The sequence below is a fragment of the Protobothrops mucrosquamatus genome, unplaced genomic scaffold, assembly GCF_001527695.2.
Source record: "Protobothrops mucrosquamatus isolate PMUCROS unplaced genomic scaffold, P.Mucros_1.0 scaffold1368, whole genome shotgun sequence".
NCBI classification, from domain to species: domain Eukaryota; kingdom Metazoa; phylum Chordata; class Lepidosauria; order Squamata; family Viperidae; genus Protobothrops; species Protobothrops mucrosquamatus.
The window spans coordinates 21,253-43,968 of record NW_015387559.1 but is presented as its reverse complement, the minus strand read 5'-3'; the positions used below and the strand labels follow the sequence as shown (position 1 = coordinate 43,968).

Sequence of the window (22,716 nt, the reverse complement as noted above, 5' to 3'; positions counted from 1 at the left end):
TGGGCCGGAGGCATCATGTGGAGGCCACACCCACCCTGGCTCCACAAAGGCAAAAAACGTCACGATACGACATGATCGAGTTTGACACCCATGGTGTAGTGAATAAAATTTGAAATCATGTTATTTCTGATAAACCTTACTGGATTTTTTGTTGATTGTATGGAGAGATGAGGTTTTACAGGTAGACTTATAGAGAATAGGTATGTAATGAAGAGGTGTTTGGTTGTATTTTAAGAGACAGTGATAAGTTGTTAATGTTGGTTATACTTGCTGGGGATGAAGAGGAAGGCTTCTTTTTCTTCTTCTTTTCTGCACCTTTTTAAGTTTAGTTTTGAACTATGTAGTTTAATTTTATCTGTATAAAATAATCATCAATACATTTATTGAAAAAAAATATAAACATAATTTTTGAACAAAGCAACTTTAATCTCAAATCCAATGATACCTTTTTAACAGAAACAATGCCTCTTGGGATACAAGAACATTTAGAATTTTCCAGATTAAGAAAAAAGGTAAACACAGAGAATATGATAAATATGTATACAATTATGTCTATTATGTGGAGAAGATGTTCCTCTCTCATAATTCCAGAATGTGAGAGAATCAAACAGAGAAGAGTGCTTTCTCCTGATAATCATAAAGTAACTGGAATCATAACCATAAGACAGTGACAGCAACCCCCTGGGATCCATTCCTGAAGGATAAAGCAATCAGTTGCTATATGCAACCTCCATTATCAGAAGCAAAATACCTCTTAATATAAAGGGGGTTGTACAAGATCAGGATCTGAAGGGCAAAATGTGATTCTGATAGGACACTTTAGGAATACTTGTGATAGAAACATTTTAAAGCAGCTGTGGATTTCCTTGGGACTTGCATGGCTGTCCTGACATATGATCCTAGGAAAACATGTGTTTGAAACATTTGCTGCAATCATAAGCAGGACAGTGCTACTGCAGTCACATCCTGTTTATGGAGTATTTATAAGCATTTTGTTAGTCATTATGGAAACTAAATGCTGAACTGAATAGATTTTGTTGAGATCTACCCAGTTCTTTTAACCTTCTTGTTGGATGGAATGTACAGCAAATGTAAATATATTCCATGGATAAGGTATCTTTGATTGCCTTAGTTGATTGCTGTTCTATTCACTTGAATATAGGGCTATGATTTCTAAGATCTATCTGCACATATGTACACTTAGAATTATGTCATCTAATTGCTTATTGGGATTTTTGATTTCTCTTATCTAACAGATAATGAAATATGTTGAAAAATGCATTTGCCCCAAAATAGCATCTGGTTTCAACAGATTGTGCAATCCTAAAAGGCTTAAAACCGAAAGCAAAAATATTTCTCTAATCTACTTTTTTGCAAATGATCTGAATGAGGTAATACTAGTTATTCACACACACACACACACACACACACACATACATACACTTACATATGATTTTCATTATACACATACTACATACCTATTGCTTTCCATGGAGTTAATTACACTTCTAAGTATTATAGATGCACTACCTCCAATTTACAAGTATAGTATGCTAACTTTAAACAATAAGTATAGTTCTAAGTACAAAATGATTGTGAAAAATCTCATAAAGTCCTATGAAATATAAGCAGACTGACTTTATGGAAAACTGCAGGAAAAATAAATATATTGCTTTTAATCTAAACTAAGTGCTTGACACAATAGGGTGACTCAAACTTAGTTGTTCAGAACAGTGAATAATTCAGGAATTATCTGTGTTGACTCTTCTAGCCTCTAAAGCAGGGGTAGTCAACCTTGGCTCTTTTATGACTCGTGGACTTCAACTCCCAGAATTCCTGAGCCAGCATGGCTGGCTCAGGAATTCTGGGAGTTGAAGTCCACAAGTCTGCAGTCTAAAGCAATAGATTACAGTAGAAACAGTATAAACCCCTGCAGTCTAAAGCAATAGATTACAGTAGAAACCAAAAGGAATCCCAAAGATCAAAATGGTCTTGCATCTTCCAGCCAACACCTCTAATAAAATACTCAAGTGTATTTCATCTATGTTCAATTGTATCTAATACATTTCTTAACTTTCTCAGGCATTTCACACTGTTGCCAAGTTTGTCCCTTGGGACTCTATCCCTTTACTATGTTCACTGTTAATTAATTCCCTTGATAAAGAAATAGCATCTTCAGCAAAGGATTCCATAGAATGGATTTTTCTTAAACATGATAGCTGCAAGAGGTGCCCAGAGTTTTTTTTAAGTTAAAAAATAAAAATAATAAAACTTTTTCCTTTGCTTAATTCTATGTACTGTTATACTTGCTAGACTTGTTATACTCTAACAATATTAGGCTGTTGTTAAAAATACAGAAATTGTCATAAAAAGATGGTAACTAATGCAAATATGATATTCAACTTGGATTAAACAATAATAGCATAGTGAGAGACTAGGTGAAACTAATCATGTGCTATATCAAATGATAACATATTGTTCTGACTTAGTGCATTATGTGAATCCAGAAAGTGCAGCTTATAAATCTTGATTTATGGCTGTTGTGTGAAACAGAATATCATTGTTCATAAAATCTTAACTGAAACAAATCTTAACTTAAACAATGCATTGGTGAGTGATGCATGTATACAATGAATTAACTTCAAAGTCTGATGTTCTTATCGTTTTTATAGGGCACTTCAGTCAAAAGATCTTTCACATACACAGATCCAAATGAAGTTTGGATGGGATTCTAACGGAAGCGTGGAATTTGAAAATGAAAAACCTCTGATTTTACTTATGTTTTACTTACGTTCTTCTCAAAATTGCTCTCTATGACACCTGCTGAGTATACATTTCTTTCTTGAAATTAATATAGAATGTATAGATTTTATTTTATTTTATTTTTGTAATATTTTATTGATTTTCTAATTTTACATTTAAGTATTTAAAAAGCAACGTGGCGGCTGGTTAATCAATGATTCAATAACATACAAAAATCTTTAGTACAAATCTCAAACTACCACATCAAATATTTCCTCTCCTTTTCCCTTAATATCTACTGTCTCATATTTAAACTAATACAATTCTTATTGTATCCATTAAGTAAAGATAGCATTGTTACATTTATCAATAAATTTTTAGCTTATACATATCCTAGTTATTTTAACATTCAATCTTTATAAACAGTCAATGTCCAGTAGTTAGTTTTTCCCAATTTTTAGTTTCCTGTCACTATTTAAATTTAACATTTGATATTTATAATTTCCAAATTTTTGGTGACCAAAGTTTCCTGTATCACAATTTTTAACTAAGTCTAGTATTCAAAATACACATCTTATCTATTTGAGTATATTCTATTTCCCACCATCTTACATCATCTAATTAATAATACAGTATAACATTTCTTATTTTCAACTAGTTTCCAAATGTCTTAAATTTAATGACCAAAATTTCCCCTATTTCAACATCAAATATTTCCTCTTTTTCTCTTGATATCTACTATCTCATATTTAAGCTAATACAGTTCTTACTATCTTAATTAAATAAAAACATATTTATTACATTTATCAATAAATTTTTAGCTTATTACATAACTTAATTACTTTTACATTCAATCTTTATAAACAATCAATATCCTTATTTGTTTTCCCCAATTTTTAATTTCCCATCAATATTCAAATTCAACTTTTAGTATTTATACTTCCAAGTTTTAAATGACCAAAGTTTTCTTTATCTCAATTCATAAAAAAATCTGGTATTCAAAGTACACATCTTGTCTATTTAAGTATATTCTATTTTAATTAGTAATATAAAATCCTCGCTGATAAATCAAAACCCCAATTTTCTTCAGCTTTATTCTAGCTTTCTTCCTTTGCCATCTCGCCCTCCATGTCAGTGCTTTAAGGTCATCAAATAGATCTCCCTCTGTTATTATATATATTATTTGAAATAAAAGAGACCTTTGGGGGAAGGGCTAACAAATCATCTCTCTATTATTCCAGATCCCCATAATTGTCCTGGTATGTTTATCTTCCCTTCGGTCTGTTCTTCTTCTTCTTGCTCCTCAAGTTTCTTCTGGTTTATATAGAAAGTCTTTTCCATTTTCAATGTTGTCAGTCCCTTTTCTGGACTTTCCATTGACTGCATTTGTTGGTCAGTTGAATCCTCTGTCATAGTATTTAATTGTTCCACTTCTTCTGTTATGTTTTCTGTAGTTGATTCTTTAGTTGTATTCAAAATTTGAGTTCGTATATCTAAGCTGACATCTTGTTCTTTTCTGTAGCATCTTATTTCATCACAAGCTGAAAGAATGGTTTCATGTATTGCTTTTAACATAAGGAGAATCTGTTCCTGGTCTTCATCCATATTCTCTTAGTAGTGTATTAAATTAAGAGCTTTAAAGTCAGAGAATGAAAATAATTTTATAACTGAGTATAGAACACAGCTGAGCTTCTCACAGCTGATAATTGTCAAGTTTGAAAAAGTCTTATCTGTAGTCTGGGCTTCCAGCCAAGTCTCCTTAGACAATAACAAGTTGTAATATCAAACTTAGCCACAAGATGTCCCCAATGCCATTTAAGGTTTTTAAGTCCAAAATTTTTGTAATCCTTTTTCCAATTTTATTTCTTTTTTGTAAATAAAAACCAAAGTCTTCAATAAGGATAAGAAATCTTTTGGTCCCCAAATTCTAGAAGCATATAAATCCAGTTAGATTAAGGTTATTCTTTCAGTGTTTTAACTCCCCTGGATAGTCAGTCGCCACTATTCTTAGAGGGATAAAAGTTCCCTTCCCTCTCTCCTCACAGGGGGAAAGATACTTTGGGCAGCTTTTGCAGGAGAAAAAAAAATACTTGGGATTAAAGAGAGGTTCAGATGTCACCCAGTCTCATCTGCGCTGCTTTGGAGTACCTAGTGGTAAGTTTGACTTTGGCTGTCTTCAGCCTAGTGACAAGCCATATTTCTATGGCCGGTCTTTTGTCTGCCAGTTTGGAGGGCTGCCCCGGATCGAGCAGAAGGACTACCGCCCTCTTGTGATCAAGCGGTTGCTGGTTGCCCCTACAGGGCGACTTTCGACTCTTTCCAGAGTTCCCCAGCGGTGTGAAATCGAATGCGGAAGACGGAGCTTGCCTTCCAGCATCCGCGGCGGCTGCGATGGTAAACCAAAAGTCTCAGAATGTATAGATATTAACATAAAAGTTCTGAGAAACGTTTGTTGCTGAAAAATCACTTCTGGAAACCTGTGGCAAGCAAAATGTTTACAGATCAATCAAAAGCATTATTTCTAAGTCCTGATACTAATTGAGTCCTATTTCTATATGCTTCTGGTTTTCTACACATTACTGTATACCAGTTGTGAATACACCTACCGTTTAGCTATTGTTCAATAAAATAAAAGTGGAGAACTTAGGGATGTCTATATGTAAGCAAGAAACTACATGTAAGCAAGAAAAAATATTAAGTGCTAGAGTGCTTTGACTTAAAATTTAAGCCAGCTGTACTACCTCCCCACTTGTCCTGCTTGACAAGTTCTCACTTTCTTTTTTCAATTGACAGTCTAAGTTGGCTGGCCACCAACTCATAGAGAACATTTTACTTCTAATATAACTGTTATTTACCTACGTATTTTATTATAATTTTTATATTTTAGTTACAATGTAATCATTATTTTCATCCAGTGTAACTGTTCTCTCCTGAGTTCTCTCCTATAAGGTAGCATTTCTCAGCTGCCTTCTGTTCTTTTCCTGATCCTCCTTAGTGACGGCAGCAGCCCTGTTTGATTTCTTTCGTTTACTCAGCCGATCGTGGGTTAAAATGACCTTATTGAACAATCTTTCCTTACCACAGCTTGGCTAATCAAAATCAGCCAGGCTGTGGCTTAAGGTAAATCCCTGATGTAAATCGGTGAGGGGTAACTTAATATACGATATAAAAATAATATATAAATATCACGCTTATTCAGTTTAACAACTTTGATTCCTCCCCGCCCCTCCCCTCCCCTTTCCCTCGCACTTTTGATTAAACCTGCATAACTTCAACTATTTGAAAAGGAAAGCTAATCAAATGAGGCGGCGAGTTCAGGGAAACTAAGGCTCTTTCAAAAACAATCCCTTTCGGGAAAAAGAAATCTAGGCTGCACGTATGTCCCATTCACACACAAGCTAAGAGAAAGGTGGCATTATTATGACTGAACTGAAACGTCGAAGAGAGTGGGGGGGGGGAATGGTAGGAGCGCCCGCGAGCTGGATACCATCCCGCAAAGAGGAAGGTAGGTAATACGAGGCGGTGTGTCGTGCGCGCGCGGCGCGGGGGGGGCGGAGCTCCTTCTCTTTGAACTCGGCGAGTCGAACAGGAGGAGGCGGTGCCGCGTCAGGGCGTCGGGTCCTCGGCGAGGAGACCTGCGAGTGGCTGCTCCGCCTGGCTTGCTTTGCAGGGATCCCGACGGTCGCTTCGGGAAGGAGTTCTCTCGCGGTTTGGGTGCGAAGGCCAGTTCCGGCTTGGGAACTGGATGGGAAGCAGCTTCGGCGCGGGTGGCTGCAGGGGCGGCGGGCATGGGGGAGCGTCTGAGCACGGCCAGCTCCCCGCCGGAGCCAGACGGAGCCGCCCCCCAGCCGCGTCTCTCCGGCACGGAGACTCAACCTCCGCTCCCCACCGTCAGTGGAAGGACACCGAGGCCACAGCAAGAGGACGATGCTGGACCGCCGCCTGCTGAACCGCAAGGCCAGGAGGCCGGCGACGGTGGCGGGGCTCCCTCGGAGGAGGGTCCACGCTCGGAAGCACCAAGTAGCAACAGCTGCCGGCTTCCTTTGAGGCCCGTCTCCCGGGCGGAGAGCGAGCAGTCCCACGACGGCCCGCCTGCTCCTCCAACTCCAGGAGAGGGCCGACAAGGAGACCCCCCGCCCGCTGTCTCGCCGCCGCCGCCCTCCCAGCCAAGTGTAGTGGGAGCTGGAGGAAAAGGGACCCCTTCCGGAAACGTCGAGGTTGACCTGTACCTTCTGCCCGAATCTTTCTCCGGGCTGATCTCCGGCCCCCTCCTGGTGCTCTCTTGCCGCGTCTGTCTGGAGGAGAAGCCCCTGAAGCCGCTGCCGTGTTGCAAGAAGCCGGTCTGCGAAGCGTGCCTCAAGCGCTATCTCAGCTCGCAAGTGGGTACAGACAGCTTTTGCGCAGTTGCCCTTGGCCCGTCCTTCTCTCCCTTTCCCCGGATCGGTTGGGGGGGGATGCCTCCCCTTCCCCAAAGGCCTGGGGTCTTCGCCGGGAGGCGCCTCTCCCTGGTTTGCCTCCGATGGCGATCCCGAGTCGGCCGTTCTTCTGTCTCCTGCGGGCGTCTGTAAAATCCGTGCGGGGGATTAGCGCTCGGCACATGTGCAGAATTCTGTCCTCCCGGTCCGTGGAAACCTGCTGTCTACCCGAGCCACAAAGGCACGACTATATTGTATTTAGGGCAGGGGTCCTCAACCTTGGCAACTTTAAGACTTGTGGACTTCAACTCCCAGAATTCCTCAGCCAGCTGCTGGCTGAGGAATTCTGGGAGTTGAAGTCCACAAGTCTTAAAGTTGCCAAGGTTGAGGATCCCTGATTTAGGGGATGAAGCTTCCAGTCAGGAAGTCGGGGAAGACTTGGCTTAAATCTTCTTCTAGCCCTTAGATTCCAAGCCGTCTTGTTTTCCTTTTTCGTGTGTGATCGTAGGGCTTCTTGAATGTGGAATGCCCCCCATGTTCTTCCTGAGTGGACTGCCTAAATTCTTTTTTTTTTTGTTATCCTCCACACCAGGGGTAGTCAACCTTGGCTCTTTTATGACTCGTGGACTTCAACTCCCAGAATTCCTGAGCCAGCTTAGCTCAGCTGGCTCAGGAATTAGCTTAGCTTAGCTTAGCTGGCTCAGGAATTCTGGGAGTTGAAGTCCACGAGTCATAAAAGAGCCAAGGTTGACTACCCCTGCTCCACATGGTTTAGTTAGTATCACCTTTTCTATCAGTACCATGACCACCCCACACACACTTCCTGTTCCAGCCCTGTATCCCTAAATTTCCTGTTCTTCCTTTTTCCTCTCATTTCTCTTTGGTCCTCTACACAGAACTCAAATGTCATACTTTCCTTGAAGCCTCCTGCTTCTTTTGTGTGGGGAGAGAGTGGTGATTGGTATCAGCTGAGTGTTTTGTCTGTCATAGAAGCCATTGAAGGCAGTGCAGTGAGAAGGTAATGCAGCCTTTTTTCGGATTTGAATTTACACTAGGTTGGACCAGATCAGATTAGAGCATGGATGGGAAGATATGGAATAGAAAAGTGGTTATTTACCTGCGGTCTGCCAACGCCTGGGGGCCCACAGGGGGTCTGCGAAAGCTTGAAGAAATGTTATTATTTAAACATCGAGTTAAGTCTTGCAGGTCCCTGGCCATGGTCTATGACCACAAAGGGTATTTAAAGGGGGTCCTTGGTGAAGAAAAGGTTGAGAACCGCTGAAATAGAAGAAATAGAAAGCGGGGGTGGAGGTGGAAACATCTTCAAAGAAGATAACAAATTCTTCCATGTTGTTATGTAGAAAACTACATGGACCCTAACCATGGACTGTAGTCATTGAGAATCAAGCTCAATTTGAAGGAGACTTTTTACTTTACTGAATGCTGTGGGAAATGGCATGTGGCATTTGGCATTTTTTTGTGAATAATTCCTTTCTTTTCTTCTCAATATCAACAATCCATTGCTGCTCTAATGCCTGAGTTCTGTTGCAAATCATATAACTGCAGCTCCTCCTATGGGACGCACACCCAGACACGTCTGCAATTTTTTTTTAAATGTTAGTTACATTTTGTGTTGTGTTTTGATTTTCTCTCTCCCAAGGACTGTCTTCACAAGAATTCAATTCTGCATTTCTTTTAAAGTTAAAATCAGTGCAGGAATAGTAATTTTTTTAAAAAAAGATATAAATGGATCTATTCCTCTGTAAAGATGGGGGGGAAACCTTGAAAGTTATAGTAGGTGAAAAGGCTTTTCAGTTTTTCCTAAAACTATTAAGCTAATAAAAAAAAAAAGGTGCAAGAGTGAAAGAGATTAGTAAAATTAGCAGCCTGAAGTTTGTGTCTTCTATAATGCTAGTTTACTTATCAAAAAGTGATCCTATCAACATATTGCTGACACTTTGCTTGCATTTTTTCCCTTTTATCTCATAGTTGATGATAATACCATAATTTTTACAAGAGAGGTTTGCTGAGTTCATTCTTATCCTAAGCCAAGGCTTGTTTTAACTATAGTTTTCTGAGTTAGGTTCATACATTCTGCTAAGCCATAGCTATGTTTTGCAAATGTGTTACATAGATTACACAAATCATGTTATGAATTAATATTGTGAACCCAGATAATTGTAGTTTAGTTAATAAACTGTGACTTAACAGGTTAGATGAATCAGGTCAGTAATTGACTTTCCAGGTTAAAACTTTTAATCAGTTTTAATCAGGTGAATAACTTGGATATGTATTTAACCAAGATACTCTAAGCTCTATTGAAGATATTTTTATATTCATAAAAAATGTTTAAATATCAATGTGATCTTTTATTTCTATTTTCTATATATACCAAAGTATTTAAAGCTCTTATACTCTCTATTCATCTGAAAATACTCCTAGAACAAATTACAAATATCAGAAATAAAAGAATCTTCAGACAAAATAAAGAAAAGAGAGTAAGATAAAATATTTTTTTATACATATTAACAGCCCTGTGATGTAGGAGCAAGCTATTCAAGAGTGATGTGGCTAAGTAATCTAATAGTAGTCTATAAAGAAGAATTCCATATTTATATCAAAGAATCTGGGACACTACAGAAGTTTTATCTACATCAGGGGTAGGCAACCTTGGCTCTTTTATGACTCGTGGACTTCAACTCCCAGAATTCCTGAGCCAGCTGGCTCAGGAATTCTGGAAGTTGAAGTCCACGAGTCATAAAAGAGTCAAGGTTGCCTACCCCTGATCTACATGATTGACAAAAAACATGTCCTCTTTACGACTACATTTTTGTGGTATTTTTAAACTGAATCATTGAGATATGAAATTGGATGAAAGGTTATTTAATATTTTACATTTGCTCTCTTCTTCCAGTAAAAATAAAATCCTATGCTCAGTTTTGGTGCTAATGTTTTTGTTTTGTTTTGTTGCTAGTCTTGATGGTCTTCTTTTAAAAAAAGTGTATTATTTAACTTGATAGAAAATTCAGGTCTTTCAGGATAGGTGGAATGTTGGCTTGCTGATAATGCCTACTAATAGGCAGACTTCCTCATTTTATTCTATAAAAGTTCTCAATCATTTTTGTTTCCCTAATTTCCCCAGAGGCTGAGGGAACTGGGCAATTTTGAGACTCTAGTGACATTATTCCAAGCAGTTGACCAAGAGGCAGGGTAATTTATCTTGAAAGATATTTTTGTGTTTAATTTTAATTTTAAACAGATACACACAAACACCTGAATTATAAAAAGGAATTTAATTTCATAGTGATTTTTTGGTCACAATGGAAAAATAGTTATTGTATGCTTATATAGTTTAGTTGTATGTTTACTATACTGCAGGCACTTAATAAGTTCGTATGTTGAAGGAAAGTTAAAAATAGTATATAACGTGACAGTAATATTATTCCTTCAATCTTACAACATCTTTGGGAATAGGTCAGTGTTACATTGTTTATCATTTGTGACTTTTCTTTGTTCTAGAAAGTACAGAGAGGTGTTTTCCATAACCCAGCAAACACAATAAAATATTTAAAATACTAATTGGGGAAAGGGGATATCAGTTACTGATAAATGTCAATTAAAGCTCATACCACCATATACAGTAGAACTATGGGTACAGATGTTGATTTTAGCTAAGTATCAAGCTTTCACTCACTCCAAATCTTAATGGTTATATGTCTTTACTGCAATAATAATAAATTGAACTGAATAGGATTGCTTTTTTTTTTTTTTGCATCTGAAGTGACAATTACTTTTAAGGTGCCTCAGAGACAATCTGTTGAGATGGCTTATCTGAATTGATCACTTGAAGACCCTTGAAATGGGGCTGGGGCTTGAAGGACCTTTGAATACTAGAAGCACTAAATCAAGGTCATAATGACCAACAGTAACACATACTGTTTTAGACAATTAGGGTTGTAGGTCCTCATCTTGCAAAGTCCTGAGCAAATGTTTGTTTAAATATACTAAATAATTAAAAAAGGTTTTTTTTTTAATATATGAAAAATATGATGTGTACTGTGTTTAGCCCAATGGTGGGATTCAGCCAGTTCGCACCACTTCGGCAGAACCGGTAGCTGTTTTTTTGTTACCCAAGCCCAGAATGGCATCCATACAGAGAACCGGTTGTTCTCATATTTGAATCCCACCACTGGTTTAGCCCCTTTCTTGCCTTTTTTGTATTCTGTAGAATACACCATAGAAATGCCTGCTAGATTAGGTAGGATAAAAGTGCATGTAATTGGTTCTTGTCTCATTTTTGATACACAAAATTGTGTCAGCTCCTTCAGCATAGCTTGGCCAGGAAATAGGAAATATTTTGCATGATAACATTATATCAGCAGTATACTTCAAAACATGGGTTGGTCATGTGCTGTCTTGAACCAAATAATAGGAAATAACTGGATTATACAAGGCAATAATACACAATAAGAAAATGAGACATCACAATAAGCCATAATTATATTTGTTTGCTTTGGGCATAGCATTTTATGTGCATCCAGCTATTGTGGTATTTGACAGGCGTAAAACAATGTGTGAAACTAGGCAATTGTGGGTTTTTTTCCAACAAAATATAGCTGAACAAACCATAGCTTAATTTAACATGTGAACCTACACAGTGCCTGTAATGAATTGACCCTTGTATGCCTTAGATCAGGGGTTCCCAACCCAGGGGTGCTCGCACCCCCTGGGGGTGTGAGACGATATTCCAGGGGGTGTGAAAACTTGGGTTTAGAAGTTTCAAAATTATAGTGTATATACATAATTCGTTATTTTGAACTTTTGTAAGGAGTACGAGAATATATCAGAAGCGTTCTAGGGGTGCGGGATATAGAAACGGTTGGGAGCCGCTATAGTGATTAAACAAGGAATGAATGTTATGGCAAGAATATTCTTAATTTTTTCTTTAACTATTTCTGGTGAGAAGAATAGGACATACTTAAGATTTCAGCTAGAAGTAATTCTAAAGCTGCTTCAGTCTTCAGGGTTATGTCAAGCGATGGGGGGAATGTCCAACTCTATCTTTGGCAAACATTTTCAAAATGTTTCACTCTTTAATCAAATTTTGTAAGATTCTCAAGGAAAAGGATTCCCTTTCCTGTTCTGCTGCTGACTAATGACTGTGTCAGCAGAAACATTTCTGTGTTTTGTGTATGCGTGTGAATTACACACACTTTGTTTAATAATAATAGGTTTAACTCTTCCAACTATGTATATTCTTTAATATATTTTATCATAATTCCACTAGGCTGGAATAACAACAAATCTGTACAGAGCATTCCTCTCTATATTAAAATTTGAAGTAATCATTTATTATAAAATTCCACATAATAATTTCTGTTTGATTCCCTATATGATGTACATTGTTATATGAATGTAGTTTAATTCCAAGTGACTTATAATTTCAAATATAGGTGCAAAGAAAATTTATTCAGATTTAAATTTATTAAACACTGTATACTGCATGCTGTTAATGAACTGAAAGAATAGTATTACACTACTGTAATGTCAGACAGATAATGAACAGCTGGAGATAGAAGCCTGTGGAGTCAGCAGGCAAAAATAGGCATCATTTTGAGTAAGCTGAGTCACATCTTCAGCAGAGTTTTTCCAGCCAATTATTAATTGAACTTTATTTTTTTTATTAAATTGTTTCTGTATAGGGCTCAGGTGTGACAAAAAATGTATCTGGTAATATGTTAGCCTTTTTAATTTCCAACCATATATATGAAGTGTTTTTTTGCTGTACTGAACTTACTTTCTCTTATCAAGTTATGGATTATAGTCCTTTATCATCGGATCAAGATAACTCTCTATGAATTACCTTGGGTATTACATGATGAACTGCTGTTGCTTCTTTGTTTCTAAATGTTTTAACAATACGTAAACTGTCCTAAGAGCATATAAAGATAGCATATAAATTTAAGTTGTTATTTCGGTGTGCTACTTTAAGGCAAGAAGAACAACTGGCTAAATTTCTCAAGCAAGTTTCAGGGAATGTGGGGATTCAATCGATTACATAAATGTGTGCATTAATAGCCCCCAAATATTAACTAATATGTATGCTATGAAGTGTTAAGGGACTTTACTGCATTCACACAGCTGCTCCAATAATTCTTGAAGCCCTTTAACTGCATACGTCTTGCTCCCCTAAAAAACTGGTAATACTAGGTCGGTAAATTCTGTTGAATGCTTGATATGTATGTACTCTATGGAAAATGCACTCTATGTGTGTCTGTATGTTTTCTATAAAGTAATGCTGCCCTGTGTTCAATATACTGTTCAGAGTATGCTGTGATGGCTCAACTCAAATATTTTTGCATTATATGGATTGCCTAGGCTTTTTAAATTGAGTTTCCAGCAATTTGGAGTTGCAATTTATTATGTTGAATCTGAGGAAATACCTTCTTATAGAGAAGTTACGCTTTTCTTTTCTTTTTTTGAGTCATGATCTTTGAGTCAAATTGGAGTTTTACCTGTTTTGGACAGTGAAAGCTATTCTTCTTATAACATAGTCCAGTGAATCTTGAGGGGCTACCACACAGAAGAGGGGGTCAACCTATTTTCCAAAGCAACAAAAGAAGCAATGGATGGAAACTAATCAAGCAAAGAAGTTACAACTAGGGAGGTATTTCGTAACAGTGAGAACAATTAGTCGAATGGCTTGCCTTCAGAAGTTGTGGCTGCTCCATCACTGAAGGCTTTTAAGAAGAGACTTGGGCAGCCATTTGTCTGGAATGGTAGAGGGTCTCCTGCTTGTGCAGCATGTTGGACTAGAAGACCTCCAAGGTCCCTTCCAATTCTGTTATTCTGTTCTGTTGATGGACCCAATTCAACCAGCTGTATAGAGACCAAATGCACCCTAACATACCCCTAACCTTACTGCTTTTATGTTTGATTCTTTCTTAGAATGATTTATATGGGGTGCAATTTTAAATGAAATGGTTGAGATTTCTTCAGAAGCAGTGCTATTAAAGTAACTACCATAGTGTTAGCTATCATGTTCTTTTTAGTGATAACGAAGCACAGTTTTTTATAGCAGGCTCTTACTGGATTGAGGGAAGACAGGTTTGAAGATTCAAATGTAACACAGGTAGTCCTCAACTTACAACCACAATTGAGCACAAAATTTCTGTTAAGTGAGACATTTGTTAAGCAAATTTTGCCCTATTTTAGGAATTTTCTTGCCATCGTTAAGTGAATCACTGCAGTTGATAAGTAACCCGGTTGTTAAATGAACATAGCTTCCCCACTGACTTTGCTCGTGAGAAGGTCACAAAAGGTGATCATGTGACTTTGGGATGCAACACTGGTCCTAAATATGAACCAGTTGCCAAGCATCTGAATTTTGATCACATGATCATGGAGATGCTGCAAAGGTAGTAACTGTGAAAGACAGTCATAAGTCACATTTTTCAATGCTGTTGTAACTTTGACTGGTCACTAAACAAATTGTTGTAAATCGAGGACCCCCTGTATCCCTTTTTCCTGCCAGTAAATATAGGCCTTGTCCAATGCAAGAGAAAGAAAACTTTTTCCACAAAAATTACTTTTTTTTCCCTACCATACATGCTAGTTTGAACAATTGCTGAAATTTATTATGAAATTTATATGCTGCCCATTTCATCTAGAGGTCCCCAACCTTTTGGGCACCAGGGACCGGTTCTATAGAGAGAGGTTTTTCCACAGACCGGATGGTGCATGGTTTTGTGTGCTGCCTGCATCTTGCGGATGGGGTTTCACTTGTTTGTGCGGACCAATTGCTGGCATGTCATGGCCCAGTACTGGTCCATGGACTGAGGGTTGGGGACCCCTGCCCTACTATATATCAGCTTTCCCAAACTATTCTGCTCCTGGTCTCTGGTTACTGAGAATTCTGAGATTTGTAATCTAGCATGACTGGACAATTTCAGGCTATGAATGGTTTATTGCAAAATTTCCAACATCAGCATAATTACCAAATTCCAAAATGGGTTGGACTAAGATCAATTCTGAAAGGGATTTTTTTAAATGTTAATAGTCATTTTTCTTGTTTACTGTTTCTTATTTGATTCAATAACATAGTGAATGCCATTTTAAAAACATTGCTGCCATTAAATGAAAAAAAAAGAGGCACATTAAGCCATGATTGTACTTGGTGGGTTACCCTAATTTAAAAAGCACATATTTAGCTTGCCAACCACACCACTTATGGTCTATTATGCTATCTAGCTAAAACTTTTGTGGTTGGAAACTTGTAATTTAATGCGGATACAAGAAAAGTCGAAAGATCATCATGTAAAATAATCCAGTGGAAATATGTGGTTTCCAAACTCACTTGAAGAGTTTTCTGAGACTATAATGGCATTTCCACTGAGATATTTAACTGTGGTTGCTGAAATAGAATGGACAACAATGGTGTTAGATCAAAGGTATTAAACTGCCGGCCGGCCGGCCGGTTGCATCATACGGAGGTCGCGCCCACCCCAGCTTCGGAAATGCAAAAAAAGTCACAACACGTCACGGGATGTGGCGAGTTTGATACCCGTGTGTTAGATGAAATTGTACTGAATTGCCTCTCTTGCTTTGCCATTCTGGTAGCTTATTGTTTTTCTGAGAAGCTTTAAAGAGATCAAACAAACAAACAAATATGTCTAGGGTGCCATTGGGATTTCACAAAAACCTAATTTGACAAGACAATGGTAAGACTCCATATTTGGGTTTACCCTATAAGTTACCAGAACAGCTCGGTATTCTCTGCTCTTACTGTGTCTGTAAAGTGCCATTCAATGCTAGGATGGACAGACTCTGCTAGAAAAGGATAGGCAGAAGAATTGTCTGGAAGGCCATTGCGGTAAATTTCTTAGGAGGACAAAATCACTTAGGTTTCCTTGGAGTTAGATGCCAGCTGGGCAAATCCAGAGGAAGTGACTGAAACTACATCTTATCAGGTTACCTGTGAGGACTTTGATTCTGTAATATGCAAGGAACTGGACAGGGTGAACCTCAGCATTGACTTTCCTCATGTAGTCTGAATCTCTTCCCTTCCTAGTTGGTGAAAGCCTCTGGGGAGGTGCTAGAACCCTATATTGAGGTGGTAATAAAGGCATTGCTAAGTAAAGGGAACGGGCATCTCCCTGAAGGAAGCAGTAGGTGCTTCCATTGCATTACATGGACATTCTGAAAATTATGGTTTCAATCTTCTCTTTTGGGGAAGGTTGTTAAGAAAGTCGTGGGGCTGCAACTTAGACAGCCCTGGAAGAATCAGACCCATTTTATCAGATTTCAGGTTTGGGCACAGTACAAAGATGACATTGTTTGCATTGTGGGTAACCTCCGGTAAAACCAGATAGGGCAGTGGTTCTCAACCTTTTTAATGCCGCGATCCCAACCGGTCGTAAGTCGAGGACTAAACCGGTCATAAGTCAAGGACTAAACTGGTCGTAAGTCGAGGACTAAACCGGTCGTAAGTCGAGGACTACCCAACCGGTTGTAAGTTGAGGACTTTGCCCGGGAGCGCCGCCCATGCGTGGTTCCGCCCCCTGTGCCGGCCGAGGCGTAGCTGGCAAGCGGCAGAGACAGAGCAGGCTGACCACCAGCTGGCCCAGCCCAAGGGAGGTAAGGCACCTGCCAGAAAAGGGGGAAAAAATGGACAAAAAAAATGGCGGACAGCCTTGCTTGGCGACCCCCGTGAAATGGTCGATCGACCCCAAATGGGGTCCCGACCCACAGGTTGAGAACCACTGAGATAGGGGAAGTGTGATCCTCCTAGTGCTGTTTGATCTCTCTCATTGCCCTTCAGTATTATCAATTATGGAATCCATCAAGGATTTGGATTGGGAGGCTCTGTTCCACAGTGATTCCTACAGGGGTGGTTCCGGTTGATAGTGATGGGGAAAAAGTTCTAGGCTTCACTGTTATGGAGTGAAGTTATTCTTCAGCACGGGCTTAGATATTTTCAGTACCTAAGGTAATGCCATTGAAATCTGTGCGGATACCTGCAGGCTGTTTGGGTCTGGAAAGGCAGAGGTAGATTGAGTCTTAACCCCTTCAGGATGGTATGGCTCTGGGTTTGTATCCCATTCAACTCCAGAGCAGTTTGCCACAATAGTTCTGGACTGGGTTGGTCTCTATTGTATTGACCTGAGTTACAACTTGGAAGTTCTCCTAGAATGATATACTGCTCCTCTTAGGAAACAAACTGTAGCTCCCTCCTATGGTACCGGTTTTTCTTGGATATTCAAACGACACCTTTCCTTTTGGCAATTTAGGAAGTCTATTAAGACCTTGCTAGTTAAACTGATTACATTTTCCCTTCAGCTTTAAAATGGTTAATTATGACCAGTTGATTGTATTTTATTCCTAACTCCTAGTCTTATTATAAAATTATATGTTATATTATTTTCTTTTGTATGTTTTTATGCTGAGTAGGAACTCTATACTCAGAATCGTAAACTGTGGCAAATCCAATAAAAGTAATCACACTCTGTCTTAAGAAACCAAGTGTTCTTTAAATCTTATCATTTAATACAATTGTTAAAAGTAAAAAACAATGCATAATGGCTATTTATAATAGCTGTTTGTTTGTTTCCTTATAGCTATGGCTTTTCAGCAATAAGGTCAGATTGATGTAAAATGTATTAAATTGTTCCTACTTCTGAAATTTGATTCAGTTAATTTAGTTCTGTTTAAAAATAATTAATATTTTCCAATATTCTTGTCTGTCTGATGTGTTTGTTTGGGGGAGGTTCCAAGCACTTGGTAATCATTGCCTGCTATCTCCCCTACTTCATTTCACTTGAGGTGCTTTTAATATAGGACTTGTCAAGTTGCTTAGACATCATAGGTAGACAGTCATGTAATAACTTTTTTCCTTTTCTATAAGGACTCAGTAAAAATAAAGTATCTAATTATTTTCAGTCATTTCATATCATGCAGAATTGGTTGTCTGAAGAAACTGGTTCATTCTTTCTGTCCTTAATCCAAGGATGATTGTGGTTTTGTCCCCAAAATAATAAGGCAACCGAAATGAAGTTTGCTTCATTAAGAGGAAATGCATTAATTCAGAAATAAGTTGCTTGGGATTTAAATCTCAGTGTGTTAACTTTTTGCCAGATAAGTTTCAGTTAATGAAATGATACAATATCTGTTTCTGAAAGCTCCCTTTGGAAGAATTCTAAGTTCTACGGAATTGAGAATGTTTCATGCTAGGTCAGTGTTTCTCAACCTTGACAATTTTAAGGCATGTGGACTTCAACTCCCAGAATTCCACAGCCAGCATTGCTGGCTGTGGAATTCTGGGAGTTGAAGTCCACATGCCTTAAAATTGTCAAGGTTGAGAAACACTGTGCTAGATGAACATTTTGTGATTTCAATTTCTGTATTAAAATGTTTTGAAGATGAAGAACTTTTGGAAAAGGTACTCAGTCTACTGCAGAAGAATGTTTAATGTTTTGGGATAAAGATGTGGCAAGGGAAGTTCTTTACAAATATTGAATTAAAGAGTTTACAGATTCTACTTTTACATTAATTGATATGATAAACAGCATTACGTTTTTATGACTCAAGCTTGGAAGCAAATGGAATTTGAATTAAATTTCAGACAAATGGTACTATTACAAAGTTGGGTTCTTTAAGCTATGAAAATGTACGCAGTGAGAAATATTTATCTGTGCTAAATAAAATAACATATGCATCATCTGTAGATATTTATATACTTTGAAAGAATAGATAAGATTGGAAGAGATATTTTCTTTGTTTCAAAATCAGTTTCTGAAACACTGTTAAATAGTCTTGAAAAGAAAACAAAGTTTCTATTCAAATAATTTTGATTTTGGATTTAGACACATTCTATGGAAACAAAACTCCTAAGGAGAAAATAATAAAATTGTTAAACCAGATTTTGTTGTTGTTGTTGTCAGTTGCACCTGCAAGAACTATTTTAACTGAAAGGATGTTTTGCTTCTTGATAAACTAGACACCAGGGACTCAGAGCAAGAGGAACATTCAGACTGTGGTGACTCGCTGTCTCTTACCACTAATTTATATACTAATCATTGAATTAATTTACCTTGCACTCAACTTTTAAATACAGCTGATACTATTGTAACCTTCTCCAAGCTATCGCCTTCCAATTGTGTTAGGGTTGCGCTGTTATGTGGGAATTGCAACTCCAGCACAATAAAGCATGCTTTATTGATGACTGCTGCTTTAATGTATCTACATACTCATTGATTTCTGTAGCTGTAATGGAATGTGTAGATGACCTTGGGGAAAAAGGGGGAAGAGATGCTGTCTAGGAAACACATCAGACAAGAGAAGCAGGACCTCCCCTCCCTTATCAGTCACAGAAAATTAGGAAGGACCCACTCTTAATTGTTCAGATGGTTAAAAGAATGGTGGTTGGAAATTTGTAATTGGAAAATTCTGTCAATGTAACCTCACAATGAAGTAGAATTAGTTCATCTGTGTTTCTTGTCTGGCTTATGGTTTGTGTGGGTGTGAGTGTGGGGGAGGGGGCTGACAGTAACTTACTGTTACCATATTTGTACGTCAGAGTTATTAGATTACTGTATTAATATTAAATTATATATGAAGCATTAGTAAAATGTTATTGTTCATCACTCCATTTGACTGATTACCTGGCAATTCTAGCTGCGGAACCTGCTACATTCTTCTCTAAATGCTATAATGTGAAGCAAAAATGCACATTATGACATCTGTAGGGCTCTGCATGGGTTGGGTGTGGCCCCTAAAGCCCTTCCAAAAGTTGTTGCCAAACTACATTTTTTAATGTGACTAAATGAGAACTATAAAATGCATCAGGAATAACCCTGTGCTTAAATTAAATCTAAATTTAATTCTAATTCTAAGTTAAATAACATTATTATAGAATAGAATAGAATAGAATAGAATAGAATAGAATAATAGAATAGAATAGAATAGAATAGAATAGAATAGAATAGAATAGAATAGAAAGGGACCTTGGAGGTCTTCTAGTCCAGCCCCCTGCTTGAGCAGGAGAACCTATACTATCTCAGATAAGTGGCTGTCCAGTCTCATCTTAAAAATGTCCATGATTTCTGGAGGCAAGCTGTTCCACACTATTAGGACGTTTCTTCTTAATTCCAGGTTGCTTCTTTCTTTGGTCAGTTTCCAACCATTGTTTCTTGTCCTGCTTTGGAGAATAGTTGGATGCCCTATTCTTTGTGGCAGCCCCTCAAATACTGGAATACTGCTATCATGTCACCCCTGTTTCTTCTTTTCTTTAGACTAGCCAAACCCAAGTCCTGCAGCCATTCTTCATGTTTTAGTCTCCAGGCCTTTGATTATTTTAGTTGCTCTTCTCTGAACTTTTTCCAAGGTTTCAACATCCTTTTTTTTTGTTTGTGACCCCATGACACTATTCCAAGTATGATCTTAGTCCCAAATAGCTCTGTACCACAGATTTAAATGAGTGTATCTAAATGTATGAATGTATCTAAATATTAGTGTAATTTTCAACACATTTTGGTATGCTGACGTAATACATGGTGATCTAAATATTGCAGGGCAGATGTTTTATTGCAAAGTGTTTAGCAGGATATTTACTTTTAAATAAAATATAGATAGTTTTCTCTAAACTCAGCTTTATATAGATCATAAATAGAGGATAGTGGGGATGTGTGAAAGTAATCCCTTATTAGTTGCTCATGATTCCTGTTTTTTAAGATTTTTAAAACAATTATTTTTTGCTTCTGAAATAGCAAGTAATACTTGAAATAATTATGTAAGTAAAGCCTCCATATGGTATTATTTCATATAATACTTTATGGCACTTTTGAACCTTACTTTAGCCTTCAAATAATTTATTCTTATGTTAAAATTGTATGCATGAATATTTTGACCATTTGCCTCTCAATTCACAGTCTCTGTTGAAATGTGATGATCAGGAAATCATTTCCATTCATAGCAAAAGAAGCCAAAAAGGGAACAAAAAGACCTCTTTATCAGCAATCAACACCAAATGAGCAGAGATTATCACCAAGATTAACAAGAGGCCAACAATGAGGCAAACAGTGGTTCATAACACACCAGATTTAATTGTGGTTGAAAAGAAGGAAGTATGGATAACTGATATGGCAATACTAGGGGATAGTAGAATAGAAGACAAATAATTGGAGAAGATCACAAAGTATCAAGATCTGAAAGCTGAAGTAGGAAGATTATGGCATAAACCAGTCATGGTGGTCCCAGTGGTTATCAGCACACTGGATGTCATATCAAAAAATCTTGGACATCGCTTAGAAAATTTGCACATTAACACAATTTTCATCTGCCAACTACAAAAGACTACACTGCTTGGATTTACAATGCTGATACATTGCTATCCTAGGTTCTTGGGAAGAACTTGATGTATATGAAGGCCAACTTCAAAGAACTGGCAGCTTTAATTTCACGTTGATGTGAATAATAATAATAATAATAACAACAATAATAATAATAATATTCTAATCAAGTTAATGGCGTAACTATGCAATAGCTGTGAACAGCCGGATACTAAGAGAAGTCATAGCAAAAACAAGAACTCTACAGTATCTTCCAGTTAATATTCCAGCAACTAAAATTGAGGGGCCCACTGCTTCTTTATAATAAAAAAGTAACTTATAAGGATAATATTGCCAGTCATTTAACCTTTATGGTTTTATTGAATGTTCAAGAATTGCAGAAATTAAAATACTATCAATATTTTTTGTTGGTCATGAAACATATTGATGGAATAATCCATTGAACCTGTTGAAATTAAGCAATTATGAAATTGGATCAGTGGAATTCCACTACTATAATAGAAAAAAAGATGATAGCATAATTGTTGTTTTACATCTTATCTACATTTCTGCATGGAATTTTAGGAGAAGGGATTAAATAAATGTAGTTCATTTCAAGAAGCTTTTCTTAACATGTTGTTGTGTTGTTGTTCTGTTATTCAATTCCCACTATACTCAGCACAGTTTGTAGTCTTAAGAGGGTACAAGGTTGGAAAAGGTAATTTTAGATGAAAATATTCTTCAAAATATGAAATACTGTGTCTTTGTTGATATTATTCTCAAGTTCAACTTGTAGAACTGATTCCTACCTTCAGATCTTGAATGGATTTGGGCTAGGGCAATTGAAGAATATCTATTACTACTATTAGAACAAAAGAATGTCTACTTTTACTTTTCAGATCAAATTTAGAGAGATCTTCAGTATCATCTTACTGCTTGAAGTTTAGCAACAGACAGGGACTCCCAAGAGACAACATTTCTCGTTCTGTCACAGGTTAATACAGCAATTATTGGTGGTTCTTCTAAAAGCTGTTGTGTGATGACCCGGTGTCTGGAGGCCGTGAGGGTCTGGATGGGGAGGAACAGACTCAGGCTCAACCCTTCCAAGACCGAGTGGCTGTGGCTACCGGCGCCTCGGCATAGTCAGCTGGTTCCATCGCTGACTATAGGGGGCGAAACTCTGGCCCCCTCGGATAGGGTGCGCAATCTGGGTGTCCTCCTGGACTCGCGGCTGA

At 37.7% G+C, this 22,716-nt stretch overlaps 1 protein-coding gene across 1 annotated transcript in view; it reads left to right on the top strand.

The window, feature by feature from the left end:
- Positions 1-6,530: 6,530 nt before the first annotated feature.
- Positions 6,531-22,716, top strand: part of RNF217 (ring finger protein 217) — a gene marked incomplete at its 3' end in the record, with an annotated part of 33,978 nt that continues 17,792 nt past the window's right edge. The window contains exon 1 of the mRNA XM_015821628.1: positions 6,531-7,121. Coding sequence (XP_015677114.1) covers positions 6,531-7,121 — 591 coding nt within the window. The remainder of the gene's footprint in view (positions 7,122-22,716) is intronic.